This window comes from Gobius niger, assembly GCF_951799975.1.
Source record: "Gobius niger genome assembly, chromosome: 8".
Classification (NCBI taxonomy): Eukaryota; Metazoa; Chordata; class Actinopteri; order Gobiiformes; family Gobiidae; genus Gobius; species Gobius niger.
The window spans coordinates 1,898,772-1,926,459 of NC_136859.1; the positions used below are offsets into that span (position 1 = coordinate 1,898,772).

The following is a 27,688-nucleotide window of genomic DNA, read 5'->3' on the forward strand; positions in this document are numbered from 1 at the left end:
CTAAAATGGGACTATGTGGTGCTAGACCAGGACATAAAGAGACGCTAATATGGGGCTAAATCTGTGTTAAATAGGGGCTAAATCAGGGTTAGAGAGACGCTAATATGGGGCTAAAGTGGTGCTAACCCAGGACATAAAGAGACGCTAATATGGGGCTAAAGTGGGGCTAGATCTGTGTTAAAGAGGGGCTAAACCAGGGCTAGAGAGATGCTAAAATGGGGCTAAAGTGGTGCTAAACCAGGACATAAGGAGACACTAAATTTGGGATAAACATGTGCTAAACAAGGACACAGAGAGACGCTAGTATGGGACTGAAGAGGGGCTAAACCAGGGCAAAAATGGGGCTAAACCAGGACATAGAGAAATGCTAAATTGGGACTGAAGAGGGGCTAAATCTGTGTTAAAGAGGGGCTAAACCAGGGTTAGAGAGACACTAATATGGGACTGAAGAGGGGCTAAGCCAGGACATAAAGAGAAGCTAAATTGGGGCTAAAATGGGGCTAAGCCAGGGCAAACATGCTGCTAAAGAGGGGCTAAAAATGGGCTAATGTGGCGCTAAACCAGAACTGGAGACTCTTTTCATGAATTTAGTGGCAGTATGTTCAGTAGCTTCTGAAAAGTTTGTTTCAGGGTAAACTTACAATTTAGTTTTAACCATAATGTTGTGTCCTGATCAACAACTGCATTGACGGCCCTGTTTTCTGTAGATCCTCCTTTTGGCCGTGAGTCCAGCTGGTGAGATGTGTCTGAAAGATGATGGTTTTTCACAGAGGTTTATGTAGTAAAGTAGTAAAGTTTATCTGTAGTGATTTGATTTCGTGGCCGTTGAAAAACACTTGATCCGAACCCGGCGTGAAGTCTCCTGTAAAAAGTGACTTAAAGATATTTTGGTGTCGACGACTGAATAAAAGTCATGTTGAAGCAGAGACTGGGCTCTTTTTATGTTGAATCACGCGTTTCTTTGCAGTTTTTCTTCCTGTTTACGTCTGCGGCTCGTCTGATTGGACCGGTCACCCAGTGCTTGGACCTGGTCCCGGGCACTTACAACAGGAGCTGGTTTGACCTCAAGGATCTGCCCGAGTCACGAACAGTTAAAGCTCAGACAATACGAAGGGACGAGACCTTTGAGGGCTTTAAAAACTAACAGAAGGATTTTAAAATCAACTCTAAAAGAAACTGGAGCCAATGCAACATAAAAAGGACTGGGCTGATGCGCCGACGTCTGGGTGTGTTTGTTAAAAAACGAGCTGCAGGATTTTGCACCAATTGAAGACGATTCAGACGGGACGGGGAAACTCCACAATAAAGGGCATCACAATAATCAATCCATTTTTTTTGTCAATTTTTGTCCATTTTTTTTAATTTTTTGTAAATTTTTTGTAAATTTTTTGTCGTTTTTTGTCAATTTTTCATCAATTTTTTATCAATTTTTTATCAATTTTTTATCAAATTTTTTGTCATTTTTTGGTCGATTTTTTGGTCGATTTTTTATTACATTTTTGTCATTTTTTTGTAATTTTTTTATAAATTTTTTCTCGTTTTTTTGTCATTTTTTTAATACATTTTTTGTCATATTTTGTCACATTTTTTTATCCATTTTTTGTAATTTTTTTGTCACATTTTTGTCATTTTTTGTCATTTTTTTGTGATATTTTTGTGACATTTTTGCCACTTTTTCATCCATTTTTCGCTCCAGGTCTGAGCGGTTTAAAAAAAGGCTTTACTTTAGTTCAAACACGCAGCTGATAAAAACTTGACCTGACCACACTGTCCACTCGAGGTTTCTGACCATAGGTTTGAAATAAGAAGATAGCAAAACAAAGTCTGAAAAATTCCAGTCACCGAACAAAATGAAATCTGTTTTATCCTGGTTTAAATGGAGGAAGTTCTGGTGTAGCCACTGTTTGATGTCCATGAGACATTTGACAGCGTCACTCCTATTTGATGAAACGGGCAGATAGATTTGCAGATCATCTCCATAGCAGGGAAATAGACTTATTCCCTCAACAGTGATGGGTCGTTCGCTTATATTTAACCCCTTAACTCCCACCTGAACCGAGCACATTTTCTCCAGTTTGGCTTTACCCCAATCCAAAAGCTTCTGGAAAAAAGGTGAGAAAATAGCGACAGAACTGAGACGAAAACAAAGATGGAAAAGTGACAAAAAAGTGACGAAAAATGGATGAAAAATGAACAAAAAATGTGACAAAAAAAAGATGAAAAATTGATTAAAAAGATACCAAAAAAATTACAAAAATGTGATAAAAAATCGACCAAAAAATTGACTGAAAATTTACGGAAAAAATTACCAAAATTTAACAAAAAAAATGACAAAAATTTGATAAAAAATGACAAAAAATTGATTCAAAAAAATGACAAAAATGTGACAAAAAAAATTATTAAAAAATGACAAAAAACGACAAAAAAAATAATTAAAAAATTACGAAAAAATTACAAAAAAGTGACAAAAAATGACAAAAAAGTGACAAAAAAATGACCAAAAATTTATAAAAAAAATGACCAAAAAATTACAAAAAAGTGACAAAATGTGACAAAAAATGACAAAAAAAATGTGAAAAATGTTTTATCAAAAAGTTGACAAAAAAATGACAACAATATGAAGAAAAAAAGACCAAAAAGATACAAAAATGAGTTGAAAACCCGACATAAAAATGATGTAAAAAAATCTGACGGGAGGAAAAAGATCCTCTGGGTTCAGGCGGGAGTTAAGAGGTTAAAATGGAACCATTAGGGTTTTTTTCACACCATTTCATTTTGTGGATATAATATTTTGCAGTATTATAACTAAATGTATTATAAATGTTTCATCTGAAGTGAAGGTGGTTTTATCAAAGGTCAGTAAATGTAATACTCTTACCAAATACTCCTGTGAGGTAGTTCTGGACATCAGACCAAAAGGACATTCCACAAATACATGTTCAACACTTTCACCATCACCTCGACAAAAGGAGTAACTGTTACTGACATGACAAGATTTAATTATGTTTTTCTTTCTTTTATTCTTCTGTCTAAAGTCTGAAATATCATCATGAAATATGTGGCCAACACGGAAAAGAAAAGAGCAGCAGGTGTTTTTATGAAGGAGCTTCTCACCTTTTTAAACTGTGCAGTGGCTCCACCTGCTGTTCACATGGGCTCATTGCACTGTGTGTTTAACCCCTTAACTCCCACCTGAACCGAGCACATTTTCTCCAGTTTGGCTTTACCCCAATCAAAAAGCTTCTGGAAAAAAGGTGCGAAAATAGCAACAAAACTGAGACGAAAACAATGATGAAAATGTGAAAAAAGTGACAAAAAATGGACGAAAAAGTGAGAAAAAAATGACGAAAAAGTGAGAAAAATTTAACGAAAAAGTGACAAAAAAATGACAAGAAATTGACAAAAAAAGTGACAAAAATGGACGAAAAAGTGACAAAAAATTTACAAAAAAGTGAGAAAAATTTGACGAAAAATGTTGAAAAAATGGACGAAAAAGTGAGAAAAAAATGACAAAAAAATGACGAAAAAGTGAGAAAAATTTGACCAAAAAGTGAGAAAAAAATGACAAGAAATTGACAAAAAATGGACAAAAAATGGACAAAAAAATGACAAAAAAGTCACGAAAATTGGACAAAAATGAGACGACTGCCCAACAAAAAAAGTGATGGAAAAAAAATCTGATGACGTGAGGAAAAAGATCAATTTAGTTTTGTAGATCTTAGCTTTCAAATGAGGCGTGACACTGGCCTACAGGATTTGGGTAAAGCTGAACTGGAGAAAATGCTCTCGGTTCAGGCGGGAGTTAAGAGGTTAAGCAAAATGATTCCAAACAACGGTCCGTGGTATAATTAAACAAGTGTAATGAGTTTTTCGCTTCAGAATGAAAGACCACATCCGCTCCAATTTCAAATCAACAGATCCTCAAACAGCCACAATATGTCAATTCGTCATGATTCGTTGTACATATTTTGGTCAGTGACAAATAAATGCTATTGTGTCATGTTTTTTTTTGTTTTTTTGTGACCCGATATGTCCCTATGACTAAAACACTTAATTTCTGCAAAAAAGAAAAAAAAAATGTGTAAAAACATGTACAATTTTGTTTTAATTTTGCAGAATTTGGCCCAGTGAGATTCTGCCTGGACTTTTTTTTAAATAAATTTTTTCCATTTCTGTTCTTATTTGCTTCAGCACAGACAGAGACAGAGCATGTTCAGGTGCAAATATGTGTTTTTCATTCAGGCGGAATTTTGATTTTTCTGTTTCAAACTATTTTTTTCTTACAAACTCCTCTAATAAAATACTAATGTTGTTGTTTTATTTTTATTGTATTGGAGATGTACCTGTGACCTCCAGTCGGGGCTGGATGGAGGAACCAGCAGGTGCCTGTCCCATAGACGGTGTCCTGTCCCATAGACGGTGTCCTGTCCCATAGACGTGTCCTGTCCCATAGACGGTGATGTGGTGCATCGTGCGCTCGTGGATTGTCCTGGGTGAGGAGAAGAAGTATTTGAAAGAAACAGGACTTAAGGGACAAAGTTTTTTAAGTTGACCCCTAGTGGCTGGAGTGAGCAAACTGGTTATTTCTTTAAAAATCCATAACTCCGCACAGGAACGGGCTTGAGACTTACTAAACCAAGGAAGGCAGGTTTGTTTATAGAACACAGTTCATACTCAAGGCATTTCAAAGTGTTTCACAGTTGCATAAAATTGTAAGAAAGTGGATCAAATCAATCATAAAACAAAGCAGAGCAAAGGCCACACCGCCTTTGCTCTGCCCAATCCCGTCAGACCTTGGAAGCTAAGCAGGGAAGGGCTTGGTCGGTACTTGGATGGGAGACCGTTTGGGAACACCAGGAAGCGAATGTAGTGAGTGAGTGGTTGGTGGTGGTCGGAGGGGCCGATGGCGCAGACTGGTTGCCTCGCTTCCATCAGTCTACCCCAGGGCAGCTGTGGCTACAATAGTAGCTTACTACCACCGAGTATGGAGTGAACGAATAGTGCAAAGTAAAGCGTCTTTGAGTGTCCAGAAAAGCGCTGTATAAAACCAATGCATTATTATTATAAAACAACATAAAAATGTACATTGATTACAGTAAAAAGCAAAGAGCAGATAAAATACATTCCGTGTCATATGTGCGGGTGAACAGGACTGTTTTCAGCCTGGCTTTGAGTCGAGGCCTGTCCCACTTCCTCATGACGACTGTTCCACATTTTAGAGACTGAGCCTCATCGTGTTTATCACCGACTCTGAGAACCACCAGGAGACCGTCGTTAATTCACCGTGTTCCTCCTCGTTTCCTCTTTTTGCTTTGTATCAGCTCTTCTGTTGTCTCGACACTTCTGGTAGAACATGAAGCTCGTTCACTGAGTGGAGATGGAGGGAAAAGGTTCTCTGCTAAAACATGATGCACAGGAGATTTAAGTTTAGTGGGTAATGACTTCCACAGCTTTTAGAAAAGAAATGTTTTATTCTTCAAGCAGGTATAAAATGTTTTAATTTGCAGGTCAAAGTAATAAAACGGTTTAGGTCAGGCTGACACCGTGACAGTGATTTATATCTTGTCGAGCTCGCTGGCGTTTGGCTGTGCCTTCATGTCCTCCAGACAAAGGTTTTGGTAAACGTTTCCATATTCCCTCTAAAAAATAAATCAAACAAAGTTGATAACAGAGTCCAAATATATCAGGTTAAAATGAGCATTGACGATGTAATGACAGTGACCTGAGGATCTTTGGTTCCTCCAGCTCCTGGTCCCTGATCTGTGAGACACGTGAGTGAGACACCTGCAGATGGACATGTGTTTGGACTCGCCTCACCTGTGCGTCTGCGCCTCATGCAGCCGATGGTCAGAGTGATCACTGTGACGAGGACGGCCACACAGACTGGGATCAGGACCAGGATCAGGGTCCGGGTGTTTGGAGCTCCCCCTGTGGATCAGAGAGTGTGTTTACAGGCACTTATCAGCCACGTTTAGTCGATCTGTGCTCGGAAACACAGTGATGGTTTTGTTTGTAGATGGTTTAAATCCCTCTTTAGAAGTTTAGCCGTTTGCTCTGCTTCACCTGTTTAGCCGTGCGCAGTAGTGCCCCCCAGTGGTTAGCTCATGTACTGCTCTGTTGCTGTGACCCTGGATAAACAAAGCGTCTGATGGAGCACAGACAGAATCACGAAGGAGACGGACAGAAAGACTATAGGCACCTTAATTCAATTGTCTATTCATTTGTCAAATGGCTATGCATTAGGATATTTTAGTGTTTATTTTGGAGTTGTATTTGGCAAAGTGGAATGTTATATCCTATTTTGACATGTAATTTTCTATTCCAAATGTTTTAATGGCAATTCAATATGTAAAGTGTCGATGTAATGTCTTTATATATTGCAAAATACAAGATTTTGAAATGAACAGCATATTGCCATGGGATTTTGGCCTCTTTATTCATTGTTCTATTCATTCTTAAAACGGCATTTAGTTTTGAGTTGTATTTGGCAAAGTAGAATGTTATATCCTATTGTGACATGTAATTCTCTATTCCAAATCTGAGTATGTTAAAGGGGGCCTATTATGCAAAATCGACTTTTTCAAGCTTTACATCATGTTATTAAGTCATTCCCTCATTAAAACCATGCCTGAAGTGTTGCCTGGGCACATTCACGTATTTTCGAGTAATCTGTAGAAACTCTGATGGCGGCCATTTTAGGGATAAAACGCCTGATTCCTTCAGGAAACGCCCTCGACCTCCAGGATACGCCTCCGACCTTTCGTCACCAGCCGAGTAACCAACCACTGCCCCTCAGCAGAACCCCCTCCCCGCAGTGTCTAGCCCTAAGGTGTAAACAGAGTCATCATGGAGGATTAGCTTCATGTGTTGTGAACCGGAGCCACAGCAGACTTTTACAAAGACACACATCAGTGTTTCTTTTACCGAAACACCCAGGATTAAAACCGGTGACAAGAACACTTATTTCAGTGTCTGGTTCTGCGCTGGGCCTTGATGATGCACAGAGCCTCCGGAGAAAGCTAATGCTAAGCTAAACCTCGAGTCATCACGTGAAAACGAGAAATATGCACAAATAAAGTCAATAAAACCACCACACACATAAAGAACCGTTTAACAATGATCACACACGGAGCCAGGCTTGTTGATTTGGAAGTTTATTGCTCACATTTCATCTACAATGGGTCATAGCCGAGTGGTTTTCTCCCGGAGCTAACAAGCTAGCCGCGACAAGCTAACGGGAAAATTCACTGAATACAAGCATATTATGCATTGAAAACGTCACTAAAACAGGCAACTGCTTGAAGCAGCCTTTATGATGATCACACACGGAGCCTGGCTTGTTGATTGTGTAGTTTATTGCTCACATTTCATCTACAGTGAGTCGTAGCCGAGTGGTTTCTCCCGGAGCTAAGGCACTATTAGCCGCGACAAGCTAAAAACCTTCACCTTCACAACATTCATTGAAAACAGGCAGCATATTATGCACAAATAACGTCAATAAAGCCGGCAACTACTCGAAGCAGCCTTTACGATGATCACACAATGAGCCTGGCTTTACACATTTGTGGTTTATTACAGACTTTTCATCAACAATGAGCTGTAGTCGATTATAACAAGCTAACGGGTAACCTCGAAAAACCATTGTCCACCTGCACAGATAATGTCCGTCTTTGAATCGTATGGGCTCCTGCAGATCCTGGTGTCGTCCATGGGGGTATAGTTACAGATCCATAGGGCATGGCAGATGCAAAGAGAGAGCCTCCAAACAGCAGTTATTTTTCAGGCAAGAGCCCCTTCCAAGCGTCCGGTGTGGAAGGTTTGTTTCCAAATAATATCCTGTGTGGCCATTGTTCACAAAGTGATAAACAGTAGGTCCTTTCCAACAATAAAAATTAAAATGCACCGATCGTAGTTTCAATACTTGAGACAACGAGCGGAGTGTTGTTGTGATGCCACAGACAGCGTGTGGAGGGGGCGTGTCGGAAAGGGTCAGAGGTTCTTAAAGAGACAGGGGCCTATTTCAAGTCATTTGCTAACGCCATTTTGAAAGAGCAATTTTATACAAGGCAGTTATTCTAATTTACTGCATTGACAGACCAACAGAAGGTTTCGTCATCATTGTAGTGTCCTATAGACTGGTGCTATGTGGCTGAAAAAAGCATAATACCCCCTCTTTAAGCTTCATTTAATGTGTTGTGAAACAGCACCTCCCTGTGGATTGTATTGCATATTGCATTGCCACGCGCTCTGAGTGCACCTTTATTCAATTGGCTTGTTGCACGGTGTGGCTACGCTAGTTCCTCTGAGCTGAAGCTGTGGGCGCTAGTACTTCCTGTTTGTATTAATTTCCATTAAGATTAGCTTAGACCAGTGAGTTCCTTTGTCTTGAAGCTAAAGGCTAATTTAAACTCTGTAGCTCCCGCCTGAACCGAGAGGATCTTTTTTCCCTCACTTCATCAGATTTTTTTTTCCATCATTTTTTTTTGTTGGGCATTCAACTAATTTATGTTACTTTTTTGTCATTTTCTTTTTTTGTCACATTTTTTGTTTTGTTTTTTGTCAATTTTTTATCCATTTTTTGTCACATTTAGTCACATTTTTGTAATTTTTTTGGTAATTTTTTGGGTCAAATTTGTATCACATTTTTGTCATTTTTTTCGTCAATGTTTTATCGCATTTTTGTCACATTTTTGTCATTTTTTATCATTTTTTTAATCAAATTTTTGTCATTTTTTTTGTCACATTTTTGCCTCTTTTTCATCAATTTTTCGTCACTTTTATGTCAAATTTCCATCATTGTTTTCGTCTCAGTTTTGTTGCTATTTTCACAGCAAAGCCAAACTGGAGAAAATGTGCTCGGTTCAGGTGAGACTTAAGGGGTTAATGCATTACACAATTTGAAATAGTGCCTTTTTATGTATATTTTTTTTATAGCATGTTAGCCTTTAGCTTCAAAACAAACTATCAATCCTTCATGATCACAGGCGTCTCCTCTGAACTTTACATCATGATTTGAACACAGTAAATGATCATCGACCGGGAACTCACCGCCCACAATGTAATCTTTAGACAATATGATTATTATTCCAGGAAAAGAAAACAGACAGGTCAGAGGAACTAGCGTAGCCACATTGTGCAACAAGCCAATATGCTATTCAGTTGTTGACCCCTGGGAAGGCGGGCCCTGGTCCGCTCTCGGCCAATCAGAGTCGACTCTGTCTCCTCCTAGCTAGATGGGCCGTGTTGTTGATTTTTGCTGGAAGTAAACGCTGTTTTGACGGATTTTAATAACAGATCCCCCTTCATGGAGATTCCAACTTACTCTAAGGAGGTTTTATATAAGTATAGAAGTGCATTACCATAGCAACGGAGTGACTGGATGACCAAGATCGGACATCCCATGGCAAATATGCTGTTCATTTCAAAATCTTGTATTTTGCAATATATAAAGACATTACATCGACGCTTTAAATATTGAATTGCCATTAAAACATTTGGAATAGAAAATTACATTGTTAAATAGGATATTACATTCCACTTTGCCAAATACAATTGTTACCCCCGTGAAGACTGACACAAAGGCTGGGGTGTAACATTTGGTCTTTTATTCTGTGAACAGACAAAAATATAATTTTCAGACGGCTCTGCCTTTCGTGACTTCACCTGAACACCCCACGCAGAACTGAGCCAACTGCGCGCGACCGGTGAAGTCCGTCTCCGATACATACTTTGTGTCAAACAAAAAAGAAAAACAACCTTAAACTTAGCATACAATTCACCAATTACATATCTTCAGCAACCCTTTTGTACTCAACTGCTTCAATACACCAATGTTTGTCAACAATATAAAATAACAATGAAAATATCGGACCAACGTCTGTAGTAACGGGACGCTAACGGTAGCGCGCAACGGTTGTCGTTTAACACAAAGAACAGCCAAAACATACAATTCTCATGAATGAAACATCTTCTCAAAACTAACGATTGTCCCACTAGTGTTAACCATACAGTGCTTCATGTACTCAACCCACCTGTGAACAGACAAAAATATAATTTTCAGACGGCTCTGCCTTTCGTGACTTCACCTAAACACCCCACGCAGAACTGAGCCAACTCTGCGCGAGACGTCAGTCTCCTACGCACGGGCCGCTACTGCCATCTTGGGGCGCAAATTAGCATGTACACAACCAAAACAAACACTAGTGGTAAATTAAAAGTCAAATAAAAATAAAAAATTGTTGGGGGTGTCTCCCTACACCCGAACAGTCCTAGGGGCCACACAATTCCAAAATAAACACTAAAATATCCTAATGCATAGCCATTTGACAAATGAATAGACAATTGAATTAAGGTGCCTATAGTCTTCCATAAGAAAGCTCCATGAGTCTACGTATCAGAGAGCATGAATGAGTCTGTACGAGAATACAGTATTCAAAATGAGTATTCTAAATACATGTACTGCGTCACTGCTCAACACTGTCTGTTTTCGTAAATAAGTAAGTTTGAATTCATGAGGAAATATGGAACGGTACCTGAGCATCCTGACGGCTCCTGCTCTGGGGGGGCTTCAGATGGAACCGCTGTTCCACCGGGGGGCGCTGCAGCAGAAGGACAGATCAGAAACAGCTCAGACAGAGTGTGTGACCTCAGACTCACCTGGAGAGACTCTGATCCAGACGTCACGTGATCTTTGGTCCAGATGACACTTGTACAAACCGGAGTCAGCGCTGCTCACGTTTCTGATCGTCACTGTCACTTCACTCAGGTCGTCTGTGTGTTTCTTATACTGAATCCTGTATCTGCCATTTTGTCCTTCGTCCTCCGTCGTCGCAATCAGAATGTCCTCAGAGCAGCCGTTTCTGCAGAAGGTCTTATTCTTCCCAGGATTGGAGAAGAAAAAGCTGTGACTAAAGTCTTCTCCTGCAGCAAGTGAGGCCTCACCTGGTGTTAGAGAGAAGATGTCACCTCAGAATATGCACCGATCCAACACTGATATCGGAGCCGATCTAGGTAAAAAATACTGTATCAGGGATCAATAATAAATATCAGGTCCTGAACCGATATCTGTTTTGTTTTGTCATTGTTTTGGCGGCGAATCCAGACGCTGCGAAAACACAGGCTTTTAACCTTTAACCAGAGGCGTGAACAGACACTCTGAGGAGCAGGTGCTCAACCAAGACAAAAGGCAACAAGGACGCGCGATTTGAAGTTGTTGAACATGAAAACTGTATTTTCAGCACATGTTGGCTTAGTACGGCAATAAAAGACAATAAAAGAAATAATGCTTAATAATGGGGAGGAAAAAAATGGTCTTGAGAAGGGCACTTAAAGGACACAGGGCAAAAGGGCTTGAGCACCATCTGGGCTCTATCTGTGCACCTCCCTGAAAGACACGGGAGAAGCCGCGGAAGAAAGAGAAACCATCGTCAGGGCTCACCCTTAAGGTGGAGCATGAGCCCTGACATCCTTCAGGTGGAGCATGAGCCCTGACATCCTTCAGGTGGAACATGAGTCCTGACATCCTTCAGGTGGAACATGAGCCCTGACATCCTTCAGGTGGAGCATGAGTCCTGACATCCTTCAGGTATAACATGAGTCCTGACATCCTTCAGGTATAACATGAGCCCTGACATCCTTCAGGTGGAACATGAGTCCTGACATCCTTCAGGTATAACATGAGTCCTGACATCCTTCAGGTGGAGCATGAGCCCTGACATCCTTCAGGTGGAGCATGAGTCCTGACATCCTTCAGGTGGAACATGAGCCCTGACATCCTTCAGGTGGAACATGAGCCCTGACATCCTTCAGGTGGAGCATGAGTCCTGACATCCTTCAGGTGGAACATGAGTCCTGACATCCTTCAGGTATAACATGAGTCCTGACATCCTTCAGGTGGAGCATGAGCCCTGACATCCTTCAGGTGGAGCATGAGTCCTGACATCCTTCAGGTGGAGCATGAGTCCTGACATCCTTCAGGTGGAACATGAGCCCTGACATCCTTCAGGTGGAGCATGAGTCCTGACATCCTTCAGGTATAACATGAGTCCTGACATCCTTCAGGTATAACATGAGCCCTGACATCCTTCAGGTGGAACATGAGTCCTGACATCCTTCAGGTATAACATGAGTCCTGACATCCTTCAGGTGGAGCATGAGCCCTGACATCCTTCAGGTGGAACATGAGTCCTGACATCCTTCAGGTGGAGCATGAGTCCTGACATCCTTCAGGTGGAACATGAGCCCTGACATCCTTCAGGTGGAACATGAGCCCTGACATCCTTCAGGTGGAGCATGAGCCCTGACATCCTTCAGGTGGAGCATGAGTCCTGACATCCTTCAGGTGGAACATGAGTCCTGACATCCTTCAGGTATAACATGAGCCCTGACATCCTTCAGGTGGAACATGAGTCCTGACATCCTTCAGGTATAACATGAGCCCTGACATCCTTCAGGTATAACATGAGTCCTGACATCCTTCAGGTGGAACATGAGCCCTGACATCCTTCAGGTGGAACATGAGCCCTGACATCCTTCAGGTATAACATGAGTCCTGACATCCTTCAGGTGGAACATGAGCCCTGACATCCTTCAGGTGGAACATGAGCCCTGACATCCTTCAGGTATAACATGAGTCCTGACATCCTTCAGGTGGAACATGAGCCCTGACATCCTTCAGGTATAACATGAGTCCTGACATCCTTCAGGTATAACATGAGTCCTGACATCCTTCAGTTATAACATGAGTCCTGACATCCTTCATGTGGTGCATGAGTCCTGACATCCTTCAGGTGGAGCATGAGTCCTGACATCCTTCAGGTATAACATGAGTCCTGACATCCTTCAGTTATAACATGAGTCCTGACATCCTTCAGGTGGAACATGAGTCCTGACATCCTTCAGGTATAACATGAGCCCTGACATCCTTCAGGTATAACATGAGCCCTGACATCCTTCAGGTGGAGCATGAGTCCTGACATCCTTCAGGTGGAACATGAGCCCTGACATCCTTCAGGTGGAACATGAGCCCTGACATCCTTCAGGTATAACATGAGTCCTGACATCCTTCAGGTGGAACATGAGTCCTGACATCCTTCAGGTATAACATGAGCCCTGACATCCTTCAGGTATAACATGAGTCCTGACATCCTTCAGGTGGAACATGAGCCCTGACATCCTTCAGGTGGAACATGAGCCCTGACATCCTTCAGGTATAACATGAGTCCTGACATCCTTCAGGTGGAACATGAGCCCTGACATCCTTCAGGTGGAACATGAGCCCTGACATCCTTCAGGTATAACATGAGTCCTGACATCCTTCAGGTGGAACATGAGCCCTGACATCCTTCAGGTATAACATGAGTCCTGACATCCTTCAGGTGGAGCATGAGTCCTGACATCCTTCAGGTATAACATGAGTCCTGACATCCTTCAGTTATAACATGAGTCCTGACATCCTTCATGTGGAGCATGAGTCCTGACATCCTTCAGGTATAACATGAGTCCTGACATCCTTCAGTTACAACATGAGTCCTGACATCCTTCAGGTGGAACATGAGTCCTGACATCCTTCAGGTATAACATGAGTCCTGACATCCTTCAGGTATAACATGAGCCCTGACATCCTTCAGGTGGAGCATGAGTCCTGACATCCTTCAGGTGGAACATGAGCCCTGACATCCTTCAGGTGGAACATGAGTCCTGACATCCTTCAGGTGGAGCATGAGCCCTGACATCCTTCAGGTGGAACATGAGCCCTGACATCCTTCAGGTATAACATGAGCCCTGACATCCTTCAGGTGGAGCATGAGTCCTGACATCCTTCAGGTATAACATGAGCCCTGACATCCTTCAGGTGGAACATGAGTCCTGACATCCTTCAGGTATAACATGAGCCCTGACATCCTTCAGGTATAACATGAGCCCTGACATCCTTCAGGTGGAGCATGAGTCCTGACATCCTTCAGGTGGAGCATGAGTCCTGACATCCTTCAGGTGGAACATGAGTCCTGACATCCTTCAGGTATAACATGAGCCCTGACATCCTTCAGGTATAACATGAGCCCTGACATCCTTCAGGTGGAACATGAGTCCTGACATCCTTCAGGTATAACATGAGCCCTGACATCCTTCAGGTATAACATGAGTCCTGACATCCTTCAGGTGGAACATGAGCCCTGACATCCTTCAGGTATAACATGAGTCCTGACATCCTTCAGGTGGAGCATGAGTCCTGACATCCTTCAGGTATAACATGAGTCCTGACATCCTTCAGTTATAACATGAGTCCTGACATCCTTCATGTGGTGCATGAGTCCTGACATCCTTCAGGTGGAGCATGAGTCCTGACATCCTTCAGGTGGAACATGAGTCCTGACATCCTTCAGTTATAACATGAGTCCTGACATCCTTCATGTGGTGCATGAGTCCTGACATCCTTCAGGTGGAACATGAGTCCTGACATCCTTCAGGTGGAGCATGAGCCCTGACGATGGTTAAACTCGTGTCTGTCGCCAACTCTCTATTAACCTGCAAAAAAGAGCCACGTTTGCTCTCACTCTCTCCCGTGTGAACGAGTGAGAAAAGTGTATAGTGTTTGGTGAGGGGTTTTACAGCCTTAAAAGATAAATAATAGGCTAATTGTAAATAAATGAAGCTGACTACTTTTTTGCGGGTTATTTTTAGAACGTAACCTCCGCGATAAACAAGGGACCACTGTACGGCGTTACTGCCCAACACTCCCTCAATATCTACGTTTGAGACTTCAGTAAAGATCAAAAACCGACAAAACCTGCAGCTCCAACAAAGCTTCCTTTTTGAACAATATCTCAACAACAAAAAGCACCATCCTAAATTTCTTCACATGGCGTTTCTCGGCTGAACCTGGTTTGTGTTGTGTTGTTGTGATGGACGGTACCTGGACGTCCTGTCGGCTCCTGCTCTGGGGGGGCTTCAGGTGGAAACGCTGTCACTGGGAAACCACCGGGGGGCGCTGCAGCAGAAGGACACATCAGAAACAGCTCAGACAGAGTGTGTGACCTCAGACTCACCTGAAGAGACGTTGATCCAGACTTGACGTGATCTTTGGTCCAGGTGAACCTGATAGGCCCCGGAGTCAGCGCTGCTCACGTTTCTGATCGTCACTGTCACCTCGATCAGGTCGTCTGCGTTTTTCTTATACTGAATCCTGTATCTGCCATTTTGTCCTTTGTCACCCATCGCCGCAACCAAGATGTCCTCAGAGCAGCTGTTTCTGCAGAAGGTCTTATTCTCTCCAGGATTGCAGAAGAGAAATGTGTAACTTAAGTCTTCTCCTGCAGCAAGTGAGACCTCATGTTTTGATTCAGCGTCCGCCCCTGGTGTTAGAGAGAAGATGTCACCTCAGGATTAAGCTGCCTACACTGCCTTTTGAACAATATCTCAACCAAAAAAACAGAAAAACATCCTAAATTTCTTCACATGACGTTTCTCGGCTGAACCTGGTTTGTGTTGGTGTTTTCCTCCTCAGGGGCTGTTTTACAGTAGCTGAACGACTCTCATGACTCTGTGATGGACGGTACCTGGACGTCCTGTCGGCTCCTGCTCTGGGGGGGCTCCAGATGGACGCGCTGTCACTGGGAAACCACCGGGGGGCGCTGCAGCAGAAGGACAGATCAGAAACAGAGTGTGTGGACCTTAAACTCAGCTGAAGAGACTTTGATCCGATTCATCAGATCAAGATCTTAAAGGGATATTTCAGGATGTTTGACATAGGGCCTCATTTCCTAGTTATCCAGAGTGTTGCTGATACCTGGAGATTTATTTTTGTGTAATTCTTATATTTGAAGAGTTTCGTGGTGCTAGGCTAATGCAAGGCTAGTGCATGTCTATGGTATCAGCTAGCCTGCATTAAAAACAGTGTGACCTGCTCCACAGAGCACCTGAGGCAAATCACTTATAACACCAGACTAACCATATAAATGTCTGTGTCCATAGAATCATTTAAAATACCTTATATGTGTGAGGAAATCAGCTTTGTGGTTGTATAAGCTACGCGGCGGCGGAGTGATCTGCTAGAAAATAGTCCCTCAAAATGCGATCATTCATGTGATGCAGGTCAGTTATATTCCAAACATGACTCTATGCCCCCCCCCGCACGTGGCCAGGTGCGGGGGGGGGGCGTGGCCAGTCGAGGGGGGCGTGGCCAGATGAGGGGGGGGGCGTGGCCAGGTGAGGGGGGGCGTGGCCAGGTGAGGGGAGCAGAGTTCACTACTCCACGGCAGCTTTGTCTTGTATCAGATCCTGTGACTGGGTCATGTCAGGACCCCCTTGAAAAAGAGATGGTTCATCCTTGAAATAAATGAAATGAAATGTCCTGTATTGAGATAACTTTGGCAACATCTCGTTTACAACATAAGGATTTATTTGTCTCATAATGAAGAAATTCACTTGTTACAAAAGACCGTTCCCTTTTTCAGCCACAGCGGACACTTTAAGAAAGTCTGGCTGGATCAGTGCGTCTCAGAGCTCACCTTCAAAACACGCTTTCTAGAACCATCAGTAAACAGCTGAGCCCTCTCCCCCACTGCACGAAGCCTTTGAGCCTCTACAGTTTTAGACTGATCAGTATCACTCACCGTCTGTGACTTCAATCATAAAGTCAACGTAAGAACTTCCCACAGGCCTGTCCCATTTGCATCGGTATCGCCCTGAGTCGCTCAGAGTGAGGTTGGAGACGGTCACGTAGATCAAGTCCTTTGGTGGAGAATCTTCCATCTCATGTTCGATGCTGAATCTGCCGTTTGTTTGTGGACTTCCTGAGGTCTGCACCAGGATGTCTCCCTCCTCACAGTCGTTCTTGCAAAAGATCCTTCGAGTCACGTTTACCTCTTTGTCAGAACTACACCGAACCGACAGCTCTTCTCCTTTAGGCTCCTTAAAAACATTGACACCGGTGACTGTGGGTGGAGCGTCCCACAGCAGAAGAACTGTGCAGAGGAACAACAGAACACAGTCAGAACACAGTCACATGAAACACTTTTGTTCCATTTCTCACCGAGCCACAGCAGCCACAGCCTCCAGGAGCTCATGATGATGTGGACTGAGAAATGAAGGAACTCCACTGAAAACAGAAGTGTCCCGAGTCCTGCAGATGAGGAGAAGTGTGTCCACTGAAAACAGAAGTGTCCCGAGTCCTGCAGATGAGGAGAAGTGTCTCCACTGAAAACAGAAGTGTCCCGAGTCCTGCAGAAGAGGAGAAGTGTCTCCACTGAAAACACAAGTGTCCCGAGTCCTGCAGATGAGGAGAAGTGTCTCCACTGAAAACAGAAGTGTCCCGAGTCCTGCAGATGAGAAGTGTCTCCACTGAAAACACAAGTGTCCCGAGTCCTGCAGATGAGGAGAAGTGTCTTCACTGAAAACAGAAATAAGCATTTATTTGTGGAGCACAAATCATACACAGGGCAGTTAAGTTTTGTATCGCCCCTAAAATAGAGCTCACGTTTGATGGTTTTCAGAACAAACTCACGACTGAAACGGAAATATTTAATCTCACAAACTTGGAGAAACAAATGGGAAGTTTTCTCTGATGAAGAATGATGTCACTGGAGTAAAGGAAACCGATCAGGAGGTAAATGAGTTTTATCCTCCTCACACTCTCCCTAACCTTCTCTATCTATAGATAAGAAAAGAAGGACCCAGACCATTAAGACATTTAAAAACCATTAAAAGAACTTTAAAGTTGATCCTGAAACATGAGCTGCTCGTGTTTGAACAAAAATACTACGAGTAAAATACAGATCCTCAAACTCTACTTAAGAACAGAACTGTAGTAAATGACATAAACAGATGAATCGTCCATGTTTCCACTCAGTCCGTCTCTTTCCACAACGAACCTTGTTTTTTCGCGCCCTGATCTCGCTCTTTCAGGCGTCTCCTCTTGTCTTTGGTTTTCCTCCTGAAGCCTCCGGTTCCTCCCAGTGTCCGGCGTGTCCAGCGCGGCACAATGGCCCCGAGCTTGTTAAGTCCTGGAGTCGGTCTGTGGCGCTGAAGAGGCTCCCTTTGTGTCGAAAACCAAAGTGTTGAAAGAGGGTTTTCTCGTCCGTGTTGTTCGTCCAAGTGCCGCTTTGTGCCAGACTTTAGAGTGTTTGTCGGGATAATTGTTTCCCATTTCCTGCTCTGATCGCAGACAGTACGGCTCCTAAATAACCATCTTGTTTATCAAAAACAGGAAGGGAGAAGCGCTTCCTGGACGTCCACAGAATGCGATTACCAAAGCTGTCCCTGGTGAAGTTAAAATGCCTTTATTTTTATGGCAGAAAGTCTTAATGGGCAAACATAGCCTCCAACGCGTGTCAGCCTCAAAGGTCTTCTTCAGGAGGAACAAATGTGGGCGATATACAAGTCACCCTCCAATAGGGTCCCTCCACCTGTGACAGGAAGAGTGAGCAGGTAGGAAGTGACCTGTGCACACGAGGCGGCAGTGAGAACACCCACCCCGAGCACTACAAAAAAAAACAAAGACAACAAGATAGGGCTGAACGATTAATCGCATTTGCAATTTTATCGCGATTTTACACAACGCGATTTCGAAATTTTATTTCATTTTATTTATTTATTTATTTGAATGGGACAGTGCATATTAATGAACTAGTGCTGTAAATATGCCGGATTTAGCTCAAGGCTAATTTCCATCCGCAGTCCCATAAAAAACAAGACAAGAACATACAAAATATAAAACATATGAGCCACAACACACAGCAGTACATTACAGACAAAACAGGCAAGGACAACAGCTACACAATACATAAAGTGCATTTCTTTCATACGCAACTCCCCTCGTCCCGCCCACTCACACACCTGTACCTGCAAATATTTAAAAATACGTTCCTGTCTAATGCCTTTTAATGGTTACACCTTTGTTGGCAGAAAAGCCGTTCTTTCAGTTGTCTCTTAAACGAGACGTAGGTGCTGCTTTCTGGAACTGTCATAGGTAAAGTGTTCCAACTAGAACAAGCCTTAATGGAAAGCACGTTTTGTGAAAACGTGTGCCTCCGGAACTGTACCTCACAGTCCCCCCGACTGTTGATCGAGTGCTGGTCTCACAATTTCTTTTTTTTTTTTTTATAAATTCCCGAAGAGGAGGCGGGGCCTGGTCATGTAGCACTCTATAAACAAGGCAATTAATTTTAAAACATTTTAGATTTTCAAAATTTAAAAATGTATATGTGTTTATTAGAGCACATATGAAAAGACTGGGGTTTTTGATCTAGTACCTTAATAGCTGCTTTGTACAACTGCTGAATGGGTTTAAGCGCAGTGGCACCAGCAGGACCAGGCCGTGAGACAATATTCAATATGGGAGAAGATCATACAGTGGAGGTATGACTTTGCTGCCTCTGTTGTAATAAAGGGTCACATTTGTTTATAGGTTTTTAAACTGAATTTGATGGTGTTTGTGACCTTGTGATCGCAGAGGCTCGCGATTTGGGCCCATGCAGCTGATGCCGCGGCCCGTAGAAGTGAATGTAGCTGCGAGAGACGCCACCGACGTCCACATTCTGCTTTTAGTCACTTCTCCGTCTACTTAAGGGGCGCGGTAGATCGTGGATGTACTGGGAAAATATGGAGATATTTTCACAGCATTATACGCATTATACAGCGTGTATAAAGCAGCCACCGCTAAGGACTATTGCCGTTTCCTCCGTTAGCATCGCGCTAGCTGCAGCGCTAAGGACTATTGCAGTTTCCTCCGTTAGCGTTGCGTTAGCTGCAGCGCTAAGGACTATTGTTGTTTCCTCCGTTAGCGTTGCGTTAGCTGCAGCGCTAAGGACTATTGTTGTTTCCTCCGTTAGCGTTGCGTTAGCTGCAGCGCTAAGGACTATTGCAGTTTCCTCCGTTAGCGTTGCGTTAGCTGCAGCGCTAAGGACTATTGTTGTTTCCTCCGTTAGCGTTGCGTTAGCTGCAGCGCTAAGGACTATTGTTGTTTCCTCCGTTAGCGTTGCGTTAGCTGCAGCGCTAAGGACTATTGTTGTTTCCTCCGTTAGCGTTGCGTTAGCTGCAGCGCTAAGGACTATTGTTGTTTCCTCCGTTAGCGTTGCGTTAGCTGCAGCGCTAAGGACTATTGTTGTTTCCTCCGTTAGCGTTGCGTTAGCTGCAGCGCTAAGGACTATTGCCGTTTCCTCCGTTAGCGTTGCGTTAGCTGCAGCGCTAAGGACTATTGCAGTTTCCTCCGTTAGCGTTGCGTTAGCTGCAGCGCTAAGGACTATTGCAGTTTCCTCCGTTAGCGTTGCGTTAGCTGCAGCGCTAAGGACTATTGTTGTTTCCTCCGTTAGCGTTGCGTTAGCTGCAGCGCTAAGGACTATTGCTGTTTCCTCCGTTAGCGTTGCGTTAGCTGCAGCGCTAAGGACTATTGCTGTTTCCTCCGTTAGCGTTGCGTTAGCTGCAGCGCTAAGGACTATTGCTGTTTCCTCCGTTAGCATCGCGCTAGCTGCAGCGCTAAGGACTATTGCTGTTTCCTCCGTTAGCGTTGCGTTAGCTGCAGCGCTAAGGACTATTGCAGTTTCCTCCGTTAGCGTTGCGTTAGCTGCAGCGCTAAGGACTATTGTTGTTTCCTCCGTTAGCGTTGCGTTAGCTGCAGCGCTAAGGACTATTGTTGTTTCCTCCGTTAGCGTTGCGTTAGCTGCAGCGCTAAGGAATATTGTTGTTTCCTCCGTTAGCGTTGCGTTAGCTGCAGCGCTAAGGACTATTGTTGTTTCCTCCGTTAGCGTTGCGTTAGCTGCAGCGCTAAGGAATATTGTTGTTTCCTCCGTTAGCGTTGCGTTAGCTGCAGCGCTAAGGACTATTGTTGTTTCCTCCGTTAGCGTTGCGTTAGCTGCAGCGCTAAGGACTATTGCTGTTTCCTCCGTTAGCGTTGCGTTAGCTGCAGCGCTAAGGACTATTGTTGTTTCCTCCGTTAGCGTTGCGTTAGCTGCAGCGCTAAGGACTATTGCTGTTTCCTCCGTTAGCGTTGCGTTAGCTGCAGCGCTAAGGACTATTGTTGTTTCCTCCGTTAGCGTTGCGTTAGCTGCAGCGCTAAGGACTATTGTTGTTTCCTCCGTTAGAGTTGCGTTAGCTGCAGCGCTAAGGACTATTGTTGTTTCCTCCGTTAGCGTTGCGTTAGCTGCAGCGCTAAGGACTATTGTTGTTTCCTCCGTTAGCGTTGCGTTAGCTGCGGCGCTAAGGACTACTGCTGTTTCCTCCGTTAGCGTTGCGTTAGCTGCAGCGCTAAGGACTATTGTTGTTTCCTCCGTTAGCGTTGCGTTAGCTGCAGCGCTAAGGACTATTGTTGTTTCCTCCGTTAGCGTTGCGTTAGCTGCAGGCTAAGGACTATAGTTGTTTCCTCCGTTAGCGTTGCGTTAGCTGCAGCACTAAGGACTATTGTTGTTTCCTCCGTTAGCGTTGCGTTAGCTGCAGCGCTAAGGACTATTGTTGTTTCCTCCGTTAGCGTTGCGTTAGCTGCAGCGCTAAGGACTATTGTTGTTTCCTCCGTTAGCGTTGCGTTAGCTGCAGCGCTAAGGACTATTGCAGTTTCCTCCGTTAGCGTTGCGTTAGCTGCAGCGCTAAGGACTATTGCTGTTTCCTCCGTTAGCGTTGCGTTAGCTGCAGCGCTAAGGACTATTGCCGTTTCCTCCGTTAGCGTTGCGTTAGCTGCAGCGCTAAGGACTATTGCAGTTTCCTCCGTTAGCGTTGCGTTAGCTGCAGCGCTAAGGACTATTGTTGTTTCCTCCGTTAGCGTTGCGTTAGCTGCAGCGCTAAGGACTATTGCCGTTTCCTCCGTTAGCGTTGCGTTAGCTGCAGCGCTAAGGACTATTGCCGTTTCCTCCGTTAGCGTTGCGTTAGCTGCAGCGCTAAGGACTATTGTTGTTTCCTCCGTTAGCGTTGCGTTAGCTGCAGCGCTAAGGACTATTGTTGTTTCCTCCGTTAGCGTTGCGTTAGCTGCAGCGCTAAGGACTATTGACTTCCACAGTTTCAAGGACTTCCACAGTTTCAAGGACTTCAGCAGATTCAAGGACTTCCACAGTTTCAAGGACTTCCACAGTTTCAAGGACTTCCACAGTTCCAAGGACTTCAGCAGTTTCAAGGACTTCAGCAGTTTCAAGGACTTCAGCAGTTTCAAGGACTTCAGCAGTTTCAAGGACTTAAGCAGATTCAAGGACTTCCACAGATTCAAGGACTTCCACAGATTCAAGGACTTCCACAGATTCAAGGACTTCAGCAGATTCAAGGATTCAGCAGATTCAAGGACTTCCACAGAGTCAAGGACTTCCACAGATTCAAGGACTTCAGCAGTTTCAAGGACTTCCACAGTTTCAAGGACTTCAGCAGTTTCAAGGACTTCAGCAGTTTCAAGGACTTCCACAGTTTCAAGGACTTCAGCAGTTTCAAGGACTTCAGCAGTTTCAAGGACTTCCACAGTTTCAAGGACTTCAGCAGTTTCAAGGACTTCCACAGTTTCAAGGACTTCCACAGTTTCAAGGACTTCCACAGTTTCAAGGACTTCAGCAGTTTCAAGGACTTCAGCAGTTTCAAGGACTTCCACAGATTAAGGACTTCCACAGATTCAAGGACTTCAGCAGTTTCAAGGACTTCCACAGATTCAAGGATGGGGACACAGACCCGGACCAAGACCAAGACGCAAACCAAAACCCAGACTAAGGCCCAAACCAAGACCCAGACCGACACCAAGACCAGAACAAAGACCCAAACCAAGCTCCAGACCAAGATCTGAACCAAGACCAAGACCCGAACAAAGACCCAGACCAAGATTCAACCAAGATCTAGACCAAGACCCAGACCCGAAACAGGACCCAGAACAAGACCCGAACCAAAACCCAGACCAAGATCCAAACCAAGACCCGAACCAAAACCCAGACAAAGACCCTGACCAAGACCCAGACGAAGATTCAAACCAAGACCAAGACTGAGACCCGAACCAAGACCTAGACCCGAACTAAGACCCAGACCCAAACCAAGACCCAGACCGACACAAAGACCCAGACCAAGATCCGACCCAAGACCTGAACCAAGACCAAGTCCAGACCAAGATCCGACCCAAGACCTGAACCAAGACCAAGTCCAGACCAGGTTTCCATAGTTACCGGAACCAAATTATTTCAGCAGTGTGGGGAATTTCAACAGTTTGAAAGATACTTTCAAGGATTTAAGGAGTTTCGCGGATTTCAACAGTTCCAAGGATTTCAGGAGATCCAAGGACTTCGGGAGTTTCAAAGACTTTTTATAATGTTAGCAGTTTCAAGGCATTTTCAAGGATTTTTCAGGTACCTTTTGTAGCAACACTATTCCACAGTCAATCGCAATGGCTAGTTTAGTTTAGTTTACTACAGTACTGTACTTAAGTAGAGTTTGAGGATCTGTACTTTACTTACAACTTTCTACTTTTACTCCACTACATTTGAAAGATCTGACACTTTCGACTCCACTACAACAGTCTGGTCGTTTGTCTTGTCGCAGATCAAGGAGTTTTCGATTTAACTGTAATTGTTGAACAGAGTCATGGCCGTATCTACCATTGAGGTCACACAATTTTATCTTTTTTTTGTTTTGTTTTTTACACATTGAATCCTGCGCAAATGAATGTTGTGAACACGCGCTTCTACAGGCGGAAGAGCCTCTAGTTCAGACGTGGATGAGCTCGTTCTGAACCTAAATGTGTCTCGCTCTGAAACCGAACCTCATGAGCTGCTTTGGACCCGAGTGTAAAACTGTGCGTCAGCCTCACCACAACAGCAGCGCCTTCAGCAGGAACCAGGGTTAATTTCGTCGACTAAAATATTTAGTCTTAATTTTGTCCTTTTTTCATATATCGGTATCGGTCCGATATGGGAAAATATCGGCCGATTTTTTCTTTTTCTTTTAATTATTTACTGCACTGTAATGTCGTAGCGCACCTGAATGCAGCAGCGGTGTAGACCGGCTGCACTGACCTGACTGGGGCAACAGTTTATTCAAATTATCTAAAATAAACAGTGGCTCCTAAATAAAGATCCTCCAGCATAAATTCACACGTCTACAAAAGAAAGTCTGTTTTTACTAAGTTTAAACAAAGTGGAGCGGACACTTGACACCACAGAGATACAGAGACACAAGTTACTGCTGCAACAAACTGGACTAAATCTGCCTCCATGGACATAATTCTGAGTCAGGATTAACAGGAATCATTTTCCCATCCATCCATCCATCCATTTTCTTCCGCTTTATCCGGGGCCGGGTCGCGGGGGCAGCAGTCTCAGCAGAGATGCCCAAACTTCCCGATCCACACACACCTCCTCCAGCTGTTCTGACCCCGAGGCGACACCAGGCCAGCTCGGAGACATAGTCCCACCACCGTGTCCTGGGTCTTCCACGAGGCCTTGTCCCACTAGGACATGCCTGGAACACCTCCCGCGGGAGGCGACCAGGAGGCATCCGAAACAGATGCCCGAGCCACCTCAGCTGCTCCTTTCGACGTGAAGGAGCAGCGACTCTACTCCGAGCTCCTCCCGGGTAACTGAGCTCCTCACCCGATCTCGGAGGGTGCGCCCAGCCACCCTGCGAAGGAAACTCATTTCGGCCGCTTGTATTCGCGATCTTGTCCTTTCGGTCATGACCCAAATCTCATGACCATAGGTGAGGGTGGGAACGTAGATCGATCGGTAAATCGAGAGCTTTGCCCCGACTCAGCTCCCTCTTCACCACGACAGACCGATACAGCGACCGCATCACTGCTGACGCCGCACCGATCCGTCTGTCCATCTCACGCTCCATCCGTCCCTCACTCGTGAACAAGACCCCGAGATACTTGAACTCCTCCACTTGAGGCAAGGACTCCCCACCGACCTGTAGAGGGGAAACCACCTTTTTCCGGTGGAGAACCATGGCCTCAGATTTGGAGGTGCTGATCCTCATCCCGGCCGCATCACACTCGGCTGCAAACCGCCCCAGTGCAGCTGAAGGTCCTGATTTGTTGAAGCCATCAGAACAACATCATCCGCAAACAGTATCACTGTTTCCCATTAATAGAGGACTTGGGTGAAAGTATAACAATTAGTAGGTCTGAGTAAATGTTTAATGACATTTCACTCCAACATTGCATTTGGTCTTTTTAATATTTTTCTAATAAAAATGATTGTTTCATCCTGGTGTGTGAGACGTGTCCCAGGCGGAAGCATATATAATGGAGCAATTTACAAACTTGACCACATTTGAGTCAACCTTTCTATTGATTTTTAACGTTGAAATAAATATCGGTAAATATCGGATATCGGCCACAGCAGCGAGGCAAATATCGGATATCGGTATCGGCAGAAAATTTTCATCAGACCATCCCTATTAATTTTGGTCAAAGTGATATTTTTGACGACTAAAATTGGACTAAAACTAGATTAAAAGTTTCTCATGAGACTAAAACTGTGACTAAAATGTCCAGATATTTGAGTCGACTAAAATCAGACTAAATAAAAATGAAAAGGAGAGACTAAAATCATCCAAACTTCTATTGACCGTCTGAAAGAGCCTCAGATCATGTAAATTCTCTGCCAAAGGATCAGCTGAGCTTTGTTCATGTGGAGCAGAAACATGAAGCAGAGGAACAAGATTAAATATGATTATAATGAATATTATCAATGCAAAGTCGACTAAATTAGTCTTAAATTTAGTCGACTAAAACTAGACTAAAATCGAATTACATTTTCATCAAAAGACTGAGACTAAAACTAAATGAAAATATGTTGTCAAAATTAACACTGGCATGAACCGCGCCAAAGTTTGATCCAGATGTAGTTTCTTTGCTCTGTCATAAAGAGGGAGGAGCCAGAGCCTCAGACTGACGGTGACTCCGATTTACAACAGGAGTTTTCCTCATTCTGATCTGAGGAGCGAGAGGAGAAGCGTCTGCGCCTCATCATCGCCTCCTCCTCTGCTGCTCACTTTGTTTCTGTCTCATGTGAAGATTGTCCTGCGAGAGCTTAAACCAGCACATTCACCTTTGTAACTCCAGTGGTTTGACAGTGAGGGCGACGCAGAGGGGGCGGGGCCAGTGAGGGCGACGCAGAGGGGGCGGGGCCAGAGCACAGAGTCTGATGTTCAGAATGAGCCAAAGCAAAACCCTCAGCTTTACCCGTTCACAGCCACAGCCTCGTTTACAAAACAATTAAAAACAGACATTTTCCTTTAATATGTTAGTGTTTATTTAAGACATTCTTCTTGCCTCTCAGTCAGGCGAGTAAAACTGTTTGGAAAACCTGCTTCACAGTAATAATGGATGAAATAGATATTAAATAGATATTTTATTTTGTGATATTCATCATGTCAAAGTAGGGGGTACGTGACTCGTGCACGGCTGCACCCACTGCCCTGGGGCAGACTGATGGAAGCGAGGCCAGTCTGCGCCATCTGCATGTCTGACCACCATCCACTCACTCACACATTCACACTACAAAAAGTAAATATCAAGCATTGGCTTAAATGACTTGAATTGAGGAAATGTCTCTTGTTTTGAGCGGTTTTCACTCATTTAGACACTTTTCCTGATCGGACCAAGTTTGCTTTGCTTGTTTGAGGACATTTCAGACCAGTTCTAGGGCAAATCTCGCTTGAAATAAGAAAGTAAAATTGCCAATGAGATAAGACCAATTTTCTTTCCCCATTGGCAAAGAAAATGACCTGAAATAAGGACGAAATGTATCGAAACGAGTCAGAAACATCTCAGAACAAGTGAAATAATCTGGGACAAATGCCCAAGAACTTCTTAACTAGTCAAAACAACTAAAATGTGGATTATTTTGCTCAAATTGAGATGTTTATACTGATCTAGATAAATGCTTTTCGCAGTGCACTCAGGCTCCTGGTCCCAAACGGTGACACAAAAAGCTATGTTTGAAAACAGCTTCAGGATGAGACAAAAGTGTTTTTCATCACTTAAAATACAGGAAATGACATCTGAATCTTTAATAGATTCCTGGGGAGGACCCCCAGACCCCCCGGCTTAAAGAATTATCCAGACCTCACTGTTTTTACATCCTGGCTACGGCCCTGAACAGAGTTTGAAAGTAGCCGAGCTTTGGGAAGAGCTGCTGTAGATGATCCAGTCAAAGTTTCTAAAGGGCAAAGAGGACCTGAGCTCCATCTGTGGAGTGAAAGCCTCCGAAACACGTTTACTGGGTCACTGCAGTGAAGAAAGGAGAAGTTAGAGTGGAAAGAAGAGTTTCTAAAACAGGAAAGAGGAAGGACACATTTCTGTTTAACTAAGATTGTGTGTTTTACAGCTATGTCACACACGACTCAATGTCCATCACATGAGTTCATTCTAAAAGCAGATTCACGTGAAGAAGAAAACGTGGGCGGAGGCGTCACAGGAAGGAGAAAAGTAGCTCTTGGTGAGGATGAACCTGATCTATAAAAATCTATAAAAATCTCTTCACTGTGAGGTAACACACAAAACATTATAGGGTTTGTGCTAAAAGCTGGAACAGTCTTTCTGAAGAGACAGGATTAACCCCTTAACCCGAACCTGAACCGAGCACATGTTCTCCAGTTTGGCTTTACCCCAATCCAAAAGCTTCAGGAAAAAGCTGTGAGAAAAGCAACAAAACTGAGACGAAAACAATGATCACAAGAACAGCCAAATCAAACCTGTACAGTTTCAGAATCACACGGGGCTGTTCACCGTTTCATG

At 43.8% G+C, this 27,688-nt stretch overlaps 2 protein-coding genes across 2 annotated transcripts in view; one reads left to right on the forward strand and one right to left on the reverse strand.

Moving 5' to 3' along the window:
• Window positions 1–27,688, forward strand: part of esyt2a (extended synaptotagmin-like protein 2a) — a 236,713-nt gene that overhangs the window by 200,635 nt on the left and 8,390 nt on the right. The gene's annotated exons all lie outside the window — the stretch shown is intronic.
• LOC306966781 (polymeric immunoglobulin receptor-like) lies at window positions 950–17,122 on the reverse strand (the record flags this gene model as incomplete). The annotated part of the gene is made up of 7 exons (XM_079561598.1): window positions 17,033–17,122; window positions 16,614–16,964; window positions 15,048–15,353; window positions 14,915–14,989; window positions 5,818–5,928; window positions 4,344–4,489; window positions 950–1,072 (listed from the first exon to the last, which is right to left on the reverse strand). The coding sequence occupies exons 1-7, from the start codon at window positions 17,064–17,066 to the stop codon at window positions 950–952; spliced, it is 1,146 nt and encodes a 381-aa protein (XP_079417724.1). The 5' UTR covers window positions 17,067–17,122.